At 55.6% G+C, this 12,577-nt stretch overlaps 1 protein-coding gene across 1 annotated transcript; it reads left to right on the top strand.

Moving 5' to 3' along the window:
• The first annotated feature begins 7,541 nt into the window (after window positions 1-7,541).
• Window positions 7,542-12,351, top strand: LOC117887115 (matrix metalloproteinase-9-like). Its single transcript, XM_034789356.1, has 5 exons — window positions 7,542-7,611; window positions 8,170-8,319; window positions 8,912-9,076; window positions 11,259-11,420; window positions 12,323-12,351. The coding sequence occupies exons 1-5, from the start codon at window positions 7,542-7,544 to the stop codon at window positions 12,349-12,351; spliced, it is 576 nt and encodes a 191-aa protein (XP_034645247.1).
• The last annotated feature ends 226 nt before the right edge of the window (window positions 12,352-12,577 follow it).

Genomic DNA, 12,577 nt, shown 5'->3' on the forward strand with positions numbered 1-12,577 from the left:
CCCCCCGTCCCGCCATCCCCCATCCCCTCAAAGGTGCCTGCTGCTCCGCCATCCCCCATCCCCGCAACAGTGCCCCCTACCCCCATCCCTCAGCCCCTCAACGGTGTCCCCTGCCCCACCATCCCCCATCCTCCATCCCCTCAACAGTGCCCCCTGCCCCACCATCCCCCATCGCCTCAAGGGTACCTCCTGCCCTGCCGTCCCCCCATCCCTCCCGACGGTTCCCCCTACCCTGCCATCCCCCCGATGGTGTCCCCTGCCCTGCCATCCCCCCGACAGTGCCCCCCGCCATCCCCCTATCCCCCTGACGGTGCCCCCTGCCCTGCCATCCCCACCCAACTGTATCCCATCTTCCACCAATCCCCATCCCGCTTGCGCTGCCTGCGCCAGCACCCCCACTCCTCTATGACATGATGGAGGCTGCTGGCAGGGAAGCCGCATGTTGGGGCGGTCGCTGCCCCACGGCTCACCTCCCATCTAGGCAGGCGTTGGTGTTGGGGTTGTTCCCACCGAAGTCCCAGCAGCCGTTGTTGTCGCAGCGCAGCAGGGGCGGACTGCAGCCGCCTCTGGGCCGTCACGGCCTCCTGGTAGATCTGCTGGAAGACGAAGGCCTTGGAGTTGTTGTTGATGAGGTCAGAGGTGTCGCTCACCATCCGTAGGACATTGTAGGGTCTGTTCTCGATGCAGAGTGAGCTGATGGTGAAGAAGATCAGGCATCTGCTATTCTTGTAGGTCCGGGCCAGGAGCTTCGGCACGGGGCTCTTCCGGCCGCCCTGGAGCAGGCACCACTCAGCGTGCTGTCCCGCCCCGTTGGGCAGGCGGCTGTGACGATGTTCCCCAGGCCTGGGTTGTACAGGCCGCCAGGATTATTAATGGCCTCCAGCATGTTCTGCAGCTGCTCCTTGGGTAGCTGCTGATTCAGCTTTGCTGGCAGAGAGTTGAGCCCTCACCCCAGGCCTAAGGAAAAGCAAAGCAACGGGCAGTGAGGGCCCGTGGGGCTCCGGATGGCTCTGCCTCCGGCCCTAAGCAGCAAACGGCTGCAGTGCAGGACACTTGGCCTGGGTCACACCTGGTACCATCCCTGGCCGGTTCTAGGCTCTCAGGGCTCCAGCCTGCGTCAGGGGATGTTTGCGCCCTGGGAGAATGAAATACACTTGGAGGGTGATTTGAAGAAGAAACTGCCACAGGCACCCCCAGACTCATCAGCCCGGTGTGAGCTTTAGTCCGTCAGCTCCACCAGGCTGAGCGTTACCGCTTGAGCTCCAGGAGCAGGCCAGGGCTTTTACACGGAGCCACCCCAAGATGGGGACGTGACACACAAGTTGGCCCCGGGACACACAGCGATTTGCCGGAGAGCTGAAGAATACTGGTAATCGGGGCTCCTCGGTTCTCCGTCTGGCTCTGGGAGGGGACTGTGATTGTGGTGAAAGAGGCTAACAATGGCACATATATGTGGCACATTCAGTGTGTCTGAGACTGGGGTCTGCCACGTTAGAGAGCCGGGTTCTCATCCCACTTTTGCCTGAAGTGGATTTGGAGAGGGTTGGGGGCTCATAGCTGTCTGCCAGCCAGGACTGAGATACAGGGCCCTGCTATTTACCAAGGTCTATGGTGAGCACTAGACAGCAGACATGGGAGCAGAGCTCCTGGCTCCCAGCCCGGTACACCTTCACCTTAGCTACGATGTACTGGGAGGGAACCTTGCTCTGGGCTGACACAACATGGGCTTCGGGGAACACAGGTGTTACCTGTGGGGACAGAGTTAGCCCTGCAGACCCTTCATCCTCTAAGCTATGCCCTCCCTCCTGCTGCAGCCCCCAGCCCCTGGAGCAGGGCTGGGAATGAAGCCGGGGCCCCTCACCCCTCTGCTGAGGCTGCCCCGGGAGGGAGTCAATCACGGCGCGATGTAGTCAATGATGGTGTGGAGGTTTTCTGGGTTGATGTCTCCGAGTGCCCCCATCCCCAGCCAGAGCAGCGGGGCAACCAGCTGGGCACCTGGGGAGAGACGGGGGCATCAGCAGTGCCAACAATGCCCCTCCAGCCCCTCCACTCCCCAGAGCTCGGCTACTGGTGGGGTGTGGGCCCCACCGGCTGAGGGGCGGGGTCAGAGGCAGGAGAGGCGGCTTTAGGCCTTAGAACTGGGTACAGGCACCTGGCCGGATGGCAACGGTCAGTCGTCCGTGTTATGTGCCCGGAGCGGGTGTGTGTGTGAGACACAACTGCCCCCAGCTGGAGGGGATGAGCCCCGCTCAGTGCGTGTGTGAGATGGGGGGCAGAGGGCACCCCCTTGGGCCAGGAAGGAAGTGGGGGTCAGAAGGAGCTGCCCTGGGGCTCAATGGGGCAGGGTGAAGGTGCGGGTGGGGGAAGAGGGGCAAGAGGAGGCAGGGGAGGACTCATCAGGTTTTCTATGGGGCAGGAGGTAGGGGGACGACTCACCAGGGTTTCTATGGGGCAGGTGAAGGTGGGGGGCAGGGAGGACTTACCAGGGTTTCCATGGGGCAGAACGAGGTGGGGGACTCACCATGGTTTCTATGGGGCAGGAGCAGGAGGTGCCGTCACTCACTGACAGATGCTCACACCAGATGCCCGGTGATGGGCTCTCAGCTCTCACCCCCTCTTCTTATAGCTTCATTCCCCACACGCTGCAGAGGGGCAGTGCCCACTCCTGCTGTCCCCATGCCCAGCCCAGGGGAGGGGGCAGCAGGTGGGACTCAGCTACTTCATTCAATATTTCCTTTATAGGAAACTCCATGGGGCTGAGCCAGGAGGGCTGGGACAGACAGGGGATTGGCTGGGAGGTGGCGAGGGGCAGGGAAGATGGGGTGGGGGATGGGAGGTGGTGAAGGCACTGGGGCAGACGAGGGATGGGATGGGAGGTGGCGAGGGGCGGGGCAGATGGGGGTGGAGGATAGGAGGTGGCGAGGGGCGGACAGACTCCAGGCTGGAGCGTTGGGCCTGTCTAGGTGGGATCGGTTTGTCTCACACTGGGAGTGACAGGGTGAAGTTGCCAATTCCCTGCCTCATGAGCAAGGGCCGTAAAGCTTCAGACCATCCTGGGGCCTCACATCTCTGACCGTGTGTCTGGCACCTGTGTCTCTGTCCGTGTGTCTGGCACCCACGTCTGTCCGTGTGTCTGGCACCCACGTCTCTGTCCGCGTGTCTGGCACCTGTGTCTCTGTCAGTGTGTCCGGCTCTCTCCCATCCTGTTGGGCCAACCACAGACAGCTGGGGATGGGGCAGGAGGCCAAATGCACTCATCTGTCACACAGCGAGATGGGGTTGCCGCTGTTTGTGCCAACAGCACCAAGCAACGAAATGGGACATTGGGCAGGTCCCAGCAGGTGCCAATCGGCCCCGAACCATTGGAGTCAATGGGACAGGTCCCAGCGAGTGCCAATTGGCCCCGAGCCATTGGAGTCAATGGGGCAGGTCCCAGCGAGTGCCAATTGGCCCTGAGCCATTGGAGTCAATGGGGCAGGTCCCAGCGAGTGCCAATTGGCCCCGAGCCATTGGAGTCAATGGGACAGGTCCCAGTGAGTGCCAATTGGCCCCGAGCCATTGAAGTCAATGGGGCAGATCCCAGTAGGTGCCAATCAGCCCTGATGTCAGTGGACCTGCTCCAGCTGGGAATCCTTGCTTCAAGGTCACCCCAGGCTGGGGTGAGGTTCTAGAGGGCAGCTTTGAGCATGCTCAGGGTGGGGGTTCTAGACTGGAGTTCAACACTTGCTCAGGGAAGGGGCAGAAGTTGCTAAGAAGTGAGGGGAAGGTTCTAGATTGGAATCTGGAGCAGAGCCAGGATGCAGTGCAGATTCTAGATTTGAGCCAGGCACACACTCCATAGATTCATAGATTCTCGGATTGGAAGGGATCTCGAGAGGTCATTGAGTCCAGTCCCCTGCCCTCATGGCAGGACCAAATACTGTCTAGACCAGCCCTGATAGACATTTATCTAACCTACTCTTAAATATCTCCAGAGATGGAGATTCCACAACCTCCCTAGGCAATTTATTCCAGTGTTTAACCACCCTGACATTTAAGAACTTTTTCCTAATGTCCAACCTAAACCTCCCTTGCTGCAGTTTAAGCCCATTGCTTCTTGTTCTATCCTTAGAGGCTAAGGTGAACAAGTTTTCTCCCTCCTCCTTATGACACCTTTTTAGATACCTGAAAACTGCTATCATGTCCCCTCTCAGTCTTCTCTTTTCCAAACTAAACAAACCCAATTCTTGCAGCCTTCCTTCACAGGTCATGTTCTCAAGACCTTTAATCATTCTTGTTGCTCTTCTCTGGACCATCTCCAATTTCTCCACATCTTTCTTGAAATGCGGTGCCCAGAACTGGACACAATACTCCAGTTGAGGCCTAACCCAGTGCAGAGTAGAGCGGAAGAATGACTTCTCGTGTCTTGCTCACAACACACCTGTTAATACATCCCAGAATCATATTTGCTTTTTTTGCAACAGTATTACACTTTTGACTCATATTTAGCTTGTGGTCCACTATAACCCCTAGATCCCTTTCTGCCGTACTCCTTCCTAGACAGTCTCTTCCCATTCTGTATGTGTGAAACTGATTGTTCCTTCCGAAGTGGAGCACTTTGCATTTGTCTTTGTTAAACTTCATCCTGTTTACCTCAGACCATTTCTCCAATTTGTCCAGATCATTTTGAATTATGACCCTGTCCTCCAAAGCAGTTGCAATCCCTCCCAGTTTGGTATCAGCTGCAAACTTAATAAGCGTACTTTCTATGCCAATATCTAAGTCGTTAATGAAGATATTGAACAGAGTCGGTCCCAAAACAGACCCCTGCGGAAGCCCACTTGTTATGCCTTTCCAGCAGGATTGGGAACCATTAATAACAACTCTCTGAGTATGGTTATCCAGCCAGTTATGCACCCACATTATAGTAGCCCCATCTAAATTGTATTTGCCTAGTTTATCGATAAGAATATCATGTGAGACTGTATCAAATGCCTTACTAAAGTCTAGGTATACCACATCCACAGCTTCTCCCTTATCCACAAGACTCGTTATCCTATCAAAGAAAGCTATCAGATTGGTTTGACATGATTTGTTCTTTACAAATCCATGCTGGCTATTCCCTATCACCTTATCACCTTCCAGGTGTTTGCAGATGATTTCCTTAATTACTTGCTCCATTATCTTCCCTGGCACAGAAGTTAAACTAACTGGTCTGTACTTTCCTGCCTTGTTTTTATTTCCCTTTTTATAGATGGGCACTATATTTGCCCTTTTCCAGTCTTCTGGAATCTCTTCTGTCTCCCATGATTTTCCAAAGATAATAGCTAGAGGTTCAGATACCTCCTCTATTAGCTCCTTGAGTATTCTAGGATGCATTTCATCAGGCCCTGGTGACTTGCAGGCATCTAACTTTTCTAAGTGATTTTTAACTTGTTCTTTTTTTATTTTATCGGCTAAACCTACCCCCTTCCCATTAGCATTCACTATGTTAGGCATTCCTTCAGACTTCTCGGTGAAGGCCAAAACAAAGAAGTCATTAAGCATCTCTGCCATTTCCAAGTTTCCTGTTACTGTTTCTCCCTCTTCACTGAGCAGTGGGCCTACCCTGTCTTTCGTCTTCCTCTTGCTTCTAATGTATTGATAAAAAGATGGGGTGGAGGTTCCAGGTAGGCGCCACATGCACACAGAGGTTGGGGGTTCTAGAAAGGAGCCTGGCGCGCACTCAGGAGGGGCAGGGTTCTAGACTGGAAGCTGTTACACACTTGGTAGGGGGAGATGGTTCTAGACTGGCGCCGGGCACATACGTGTGGGTTCCATACTGGTGCTTAGCGGGGCAGATTTTCCCTCTGGAAAGCACATTGTGCCCCGTAGGGATTGGAAGAAACACAGCACAGCCTTTGCCAAACCAGCCGGGGTTTATCCGTCACTAGGATCCAGGACTGAAGGGGCCTTAGGGTGGACCGCCTGGGACAGGGAAATGTAACTGACGGCCCCATGCCAGCAGTGTCTCACCCCTCCCCCTGCCAAAGCCTCCTGGGGACATTGGGATGAAGGTTTTGTTTGGATTGGTCCCCTCCAAAGGGGTCGCTTTTAGGTACGTGAAAGTCTGCGTCACAAGTGAGGGGAAACTGAGACAGGCCTCACTTGCGGTGCCACAATTGGCCTTAAGGGGGCGCAACAGGAGTGGGTCGGTTACCGTGCTGCCGGATGGGCCAGATACAGGCACTTCTACCACGGGGCTGGCTTCAGGCCTGTGAGGGGAATGGGGCCACCCCATGCACGCAGCTCTAGTCATAGATTCTCCATCGCTGGCAATTTTAAAACCAAGATTGGAGGTTTTTCTAAAAGATCTGCTCTGGGAATTATTTTGAGGACATTCCCTGTCCTGTGCTGTACAGGGCTCAGCCTAAATCACCCTGGTCCCTTCTGGCCTCGGGGTCTATGACCTTACATGCAGAGCTAGATGGAAAGCGGCATGGCCGCTCCACGGGAAACGTGACATTTCCGGAATCTGTTGTCAGTCCGAATGCGAATGAAAAGCCGACGTCTCAGAACTGTCTTGGAACGGACATGCTGAGAGACGTCAACGCAGGAGCAGTGAAACGTTTAGATAATGTCGGATTGTCTCAAGAATGGCACAGCAATTTGTATCTGTATAATCAAAATGGGGCTTTCTCATAATTTAAAATACAGATATCACAGTAATTACATTAACACAATGTTGCGTTCTGATAATTTTGAAAATTAAACTAATATACAGTAATATCTAGATGTCATATTAAAATTCAGATTTCAATATAATGTAAGAGTTGAAATGACAAGATTCAAAATGATAAATTCAAAATGAAACATTTTCTCCTCCTTGGAAGGAAACGTTCCGAGTAGTATTTTGTAATAAAGTAAAATGTTTCAGTCCAGCAATTACAAAGTATTATATGGAGTTGGCGCCTATGGTGGGCGCCCCTTTGATCGTCTGGTTAAACAATAATAATCCCTTGCTCGTATGCAGTAGATCTCCAAGCTCTTTGCAAAGGAGGTCAGGGTTATTATCCCCATTGTACAGATGGGGAAACTGAGGCAAGGCCCTGCAGCAGAACCTAGGTCTTGTGCCCTCCCTCGTCACTAGGCCGCCCCACATCCCTGCAGCCTGCTCTGAATTGACTCTGCTGAACTCAGGCTCTGGCCCTGACCCCAGGGCAGTTGGGGTGTGTGTGTGTGAATTGGGGGTTTGACTCAGTGGAGATGAATGGGCCCCTCTGGTCTCCAGGGCAGTCGCTGGGCTCCCTGCATCCCTCCTGCCCCTGGCTGGTCTCCCAGCTCCGTCTCCAGCCGCGGCTGCAGTGAGCGTGGGACTCGGGCAGGGAGGAGGAGACGCCCTCCTGGTAGAACCTGCTCAGCGGGTTCCGGAGCTGACATCCTGCGCCATGTGGCTGGGAGTGATAGAGACGGGGGCACTGGGGAGGCTGTAGCAGGCTCTGGGGTGGAGCAGCAGTGTCTCTGGCTCTAGCAGGCTGCAGGGGGCAGCGTCTCTGGCTCTAGCAGGCTCCGTGCAGGCTGGGATGATGCTGTCTGGTGTCAGGCTCCTGGCCTGGGGCTGGCTGCTCTTGCCTGTCAGCAGGGCGCTGGAAGGTGAGACCCGGCTCCACGGAACTGCGTGATGCATGCCTGCAATGGAGCCACCTTGGCACTGTTGGGACGGTGAGGGGGTAGCATGGGGGAGGGGGGCGGGGTCCTGCCCTTCATTGGCCATCGCCCTGGTGTGTGGGACCCTGGCATCCGGGTGCTCCCATGGAGGCAGGGCTGGGAGCAAGCGTGTTTCACTGGCAGACACAGGACCCTGGAGCATGGCTGAGCGGGGGGTGCAGAGGAGGGGCACAGTGCATGGGTGTTGGGCATGGGCAATGTAGGGCTACCGGGCACAACTGCCAGTTGCATCCAAACCTCCTGCCCGCATCTTCCACCAGGCACCGACGGAGCCTCCCGCCCTGTCCTCCAACATCTGCCTGGAACAGCCCAGACGCCCCCCCCCCATGCTCCCTCTAGCACAGATTAGCCCCCCTCCGCTTTTCCTGGCACAGCCCCCACCCCATGTTCCCCCCAGCAGAGACCAGCCCCGCACCCCCAGCGCTCTGTTCTTCCTGTCACTCTGCATCTGTGTCTCTGTCCCGCTCCCTCTTCCCGTTTCAGACTGCGCCGCCTGCGTCTTCCCCTTCATCTACCAGGGGCGATCGTACCCCACGTGCACCTGGGACGGAAGCTGGGCTGGGTGGACACTATGGTGCGCCACCACCGCCAACTACGACCAGGACTCCCGCTGGAAGCGCTGCTATGAGACAGGTGAGGACTGGGGCGTTCCCCCTTCGTCCTGAGGTGGGGGGCACCCTCTGGCTCCCTGTGCAGGGCCAGAACCCCAGGGCGTCTGGCCACGGAACAGCCAGGAACCCACCACACGTCCCACACTCCTTTGCTGACACAAAGCATGGTGGGATGTGCATCAATCACAGAGCCCAGGGGCCTGGACTCAGCAGTGACCTCAGCAAGTGTCCCCATCGCCCGAGATCCCCGGGCGATGGGCTGTTCTCAGGTCCTGCCAGGGCTAGGATCAGGTGAGATGCAGCCACTGTCACGGAGGGGACATGCGTGAGGGGATGTTGGTCAGTGGCAGAGCAGGCTCTGACAGGGGTGCTCCAGTCCCTCCAGGTGGTCACTGCTGTGCTAATGGAGGGGAGGGTGGGTTTGGGATGAAAGCCCTTCCCCTCTCCATTCCTCAGTTTCCCCTCCTGCCCTTTGTCTGTGAGCTCTCTGGGGCAGGGACAGTCTCTGGCTTTGTGTCTCTGCGGGGTTCCCCAGGGGCGTAGCAATGAGGGCAGCCCTGCAGAGTCCCCCACACAGCAGTGACACCTCTTTGTCCCTGTCTCTCCTCTCCCAGAGTATGGCGGCAACACAGATGGGCAGCCCTGCGTCTTCCCCTTTGTGTACCGGGGCCGGGCGTTCTACACCTGCACCGACGAGGCCGCCAAGCCACGCAGGTTCTGGTGCGCCACCACCGGGAACTACGACCGGGACCGGCGCTGGAGCTACTGCCCTGACACTCGTAAGGATGGGCAGTGGGGGTTGGGGGAGGGGATCAGTGTAGGGCGGTGGAGGGCCACTCACCTCACAGCCACTGCAGGTGGAATCCCAGCCAGGAACCCGACCACACCCTCCTCCCGGTGCAGGTGTGCCTGGGTGCCGGGCAACGCTGTCGGGGACATTTCAGCCCGAGACACTTGAGCAGAAACGTCAGACTCAGTTCCCAGCACTGGCAGCTCTAGCGGGTTTTTCCTGAGTCTCCCCACATTGAACATTATTCTTATTATTTTTTAAGGTGTGCTATGGTAGGGCCTAGAAACCCCACTCATGGCCAGGACCCTGTTAATTATTTATTAGGTGTCTTACAGTAGCACTGCGAGCCCCAGGACCTCATTGTGCTAGGTGCTGTACCTTATGTATTAGGTGTATTATGGTAGCACTCAGCTCCACATGTCAAACCCCAGCTCCTGGAATCCTGTGACTATGGGGGAAGCTCAACTTTCAGGTTAAACGTAGAAAGGAGGTTTCTTCCCCTTGGGGCTTCAGGGAGAAGCTGGGACTGGGAGAACAGCCCGGGAACCAGATGGGAAATGAGAAGACCCTCCCGCTGATTGTTGACAACCTCGTGATTTTGGGGGCCAGAGTCCCCATTGCTGAACGTGTGAGTCTGGCAACACTGAATCTGCCTGACACATTATGGTCCCTTATCCCAAACCATGCCCGGCAGCTCAGCGGGGTGAGGCAGACCTGTTGCCCCAGCATGACACTTAGGGCAGCTTTGGGGTGTTATAGGTGTAACAGCACAGGGGTCCCTCCCGGAGCAGGGTTTGCACTAGATAGACGGAGTCTGGGGCTGCGGACAGGCTGGTACAACCTTGCACTCTCACACTGATGTAGTATTTGGTAACTTACGGTGCAGAAGCACTGAAACCAGAGATCAGGGGCCCCGTTGTGCCAGGCACTGCACAGACCCTGATTGAGATCAGGGACTTTGACAACCAACTGAAGTTCCCAGAACTGTGAGCCTCTCTGTTACCCCGCTCTGCTGCAGCTGTGTGTCAGCTCCCCAACCGGCTTATCTGCCCTCCCAGCAAACTCTTCAGGACGCTGCCAGTCCAAACCTCACAGCCTCTCACGGTAGCACGCACAAAACCTGATCAGATTCGCTGCTTCGTCAAAGAGACAGCACCCAGCCGCTTATTGGCTTAACTGGGACTGACAAACCCTCCGCGTCAATCCAAACACTGAGCTTGTCTGTGCTAAAAGTAAGACAAGTTTCTGAGGTAAAGGACATGGGTTTAAGTGGTGGCAAGCCGACGGAATAAGGACAGAAACGGTCACAAACAAACACCAGTAGAAACACGCTTCTCAGGCGAGAACCGAATGTCAGCCAGTTAAGATCTTTGCCTAAGCAGGTTTCTCACCTGTGCTCAGTTCCTTTGGCTGAAGGATCCACAGATGTCCAGAAGCCCTGGCCTCTTGCATCTGCCCACTCACGGATAACCCCAGGGGGTTCTTTCCCCTTCCTTTTATAGCCCTGAAAATCTTTGCAATGTATTCTGTGCAATGTGGGCCCAGCCAAAGTTTCTCTCTCCTGTAGAGGCCAGGCTGTCTTCTCCCCGACTTGGTAGCTTGATGGCTTTGTTTACCTTAGATGTCAATGGACTGGCATTGTCTCTGTCTGAGGAGCAGGCTGCCAGAGAAGCAAAAGCCCGTTCCTTACTCTAGGGCTTATTCATTGCTTGCCAAAGACATCTGAGGAACATCATTCCAGCCCCTCTTTGTACACACCCCATGTAACAATTTTCAGGATCAGTGTGTTGCTCGTTCGTATGTGATCTGCCCATGACCCTGGTTAGCTGCAGATTCTGCCAGGTGTGTGAGGTGTAGTGAGTACGCCAGGCCTGACGGGCACTGCTGACCCACTGCAGTGTCTCCCCGATGGGCCTCTGTGTCACTGGGCCCCATTGTGCCAGGTGCTGCGTAGAGCCTGACTGAGGTCAGGGCCCCTGTTGCTGCACAGACACATAGTGAGAGCCAGTCCCTGCCACAAAGAGCTCACAGTCTAACTACGGGCAGGAGAGGTGACAGGCACAGAAAGGGGAAGTGACTTGCCCAAGCAGGGAACCCAGGAGTCCTACCTCTGAATTCAGTGACTTAACCTCTGCCCCACGCTGTCCCCTTCCCTGTCTCTGTCTCTCCAGTACTGGCTGGCAATTCCACGGCTCCCTGCACCTTCCCGTTCACCTACCAGAACCAGACCTACCTGGGCTGCACGGCAGATGGGGACGCCAGCGGGAAGCCCTGGTGTTCTCTGACCAGAAACTACGACGTGGACCGGAAACGCATGTACTGTCTGGACTCAGGTAGGGGCCGGGGAGGAGCAGGGCAGAGCTACATGGGGCTTTGCTGCCTGGCTTGGCCCATGGGGACCCAGCACCTCTAGGGCTGGTCGGCCCCAGGCAGCCCCACTGTAGCCTCGGACACTTGGCCGGGGTGTCCATAGGGAGCGAGATGCCCAGGTCTGAGTTCAGTAGAATTTCTGCACTGAACTGCAGTTGGCATCTTGCATGGACGGGTGGCCCAGTGGTTATGTACTAGCCTGGGACTTGGTCACTATGACATGAATTCACTGCTCTGCCGTAGCCATCCTGTGCAACCTTGGGGAAGTCACATAGCAGCTCTGTGCCTCAGTTTCCCTACCCATGTAATGAGGATAATTGTCCTGCCTCACTAGGAGTTAGGAGGGTAAATACCTCGTGACCTGTAGCAATGGGGCCAGAGCAGTACGATGAGTAGATAGACTGGAAATTACAACCGGGGAGTGTCACATCCCAGGGCATTTGAGTGGCTGAGAACTGAGCTGTCAAACACAACAGGCCTGGCCTTGGGGGTGGGGTGGAAAAAATGCAGATGTTTCCCTGTTTTGCAAGGTGAAAATGGGCTGACTTTGGAGTGGGGGCGGTTCCCCCAAAAGTTTTTTCAAAATGTTTTCATCAGAACGTTCCTGGGAACCGTTCTCAACATTTACCAAAAGCTGGGCTTCCCGGCCTATGAAAAATGCTCATGTCCCGGTTTCCAATAACCACGGGATCCCGGGAACATTTTCCATCGGAATCTCAATGGCAAAAGTCACCAAAGTTTTTGTTGAAAAGGAAACTTTGGACTGTCCCATGTATCTTGTGAAAATAGCCATTTTTCTGGGAAGAAAAAGGCCATTTTCAAGGGGGGAAAAACCCCTTTTGTTTGACAAACGTCCTCCACTTAGCTCCAGCATCCTCACAGCCCATGGAGTGAGTCTTCCCAGCCCCTGGGATCCTCTAGTGTAGCCAGACCTTTAGACAGAAGCGGGGAGATAGACCCCCCTTTGCCACCCCATGGGCCATTCATTGCAAGGTCTGGGGCAGCAAGACCCACCCTGGGGCCGCATGAGCGCTCCGCTGTGCCCCCTGCTGCCCAGTGGGGGACATGTAAACAGGGCCAGGGGAGGTGCACGGATCCCCAGCCTGTGGAGCTGGGGAAG

Source organism: Trachemys scripta, chromosome 14 (genome assembly GCF_013100865.1).
Source record: "Trachemys scripta elegans isolate TJP31775 chromosome 14, CAS_Tse_1.0, whole genome shotgun sequence".
Lineage (NCBI taxonomy): Eukaryota > Metazoa > Chordata > Testudines > Emydidae > Trachemys > Trachemys scripta.

Bases quoted from the DNA above. Each gene is read 5' to 3' on its own strand.
- LOC117887115 (XM_034789356.1), top strand. From the start codon at position 7,542: ATGATGCTGTCTGGTGTCAGGCTCCTGGCCTGGGGCTGGCTGCTCTTG. The intron at 7,612-8,169 runs GTGAGACCCGGC...TTCCCGTTTCAG, and splicing joins TGTCAGCAGGGCGCTGGAAG to ACTGCGCCGCCTGCGTCTTC. The intron at 9,077-11,258 runs GTAAGGATGGGC...CTGTCTCTCCAG, and splicing joins GAGCTACTGCCCTGACACTC to TACTGGCTGGCAATTCCACG.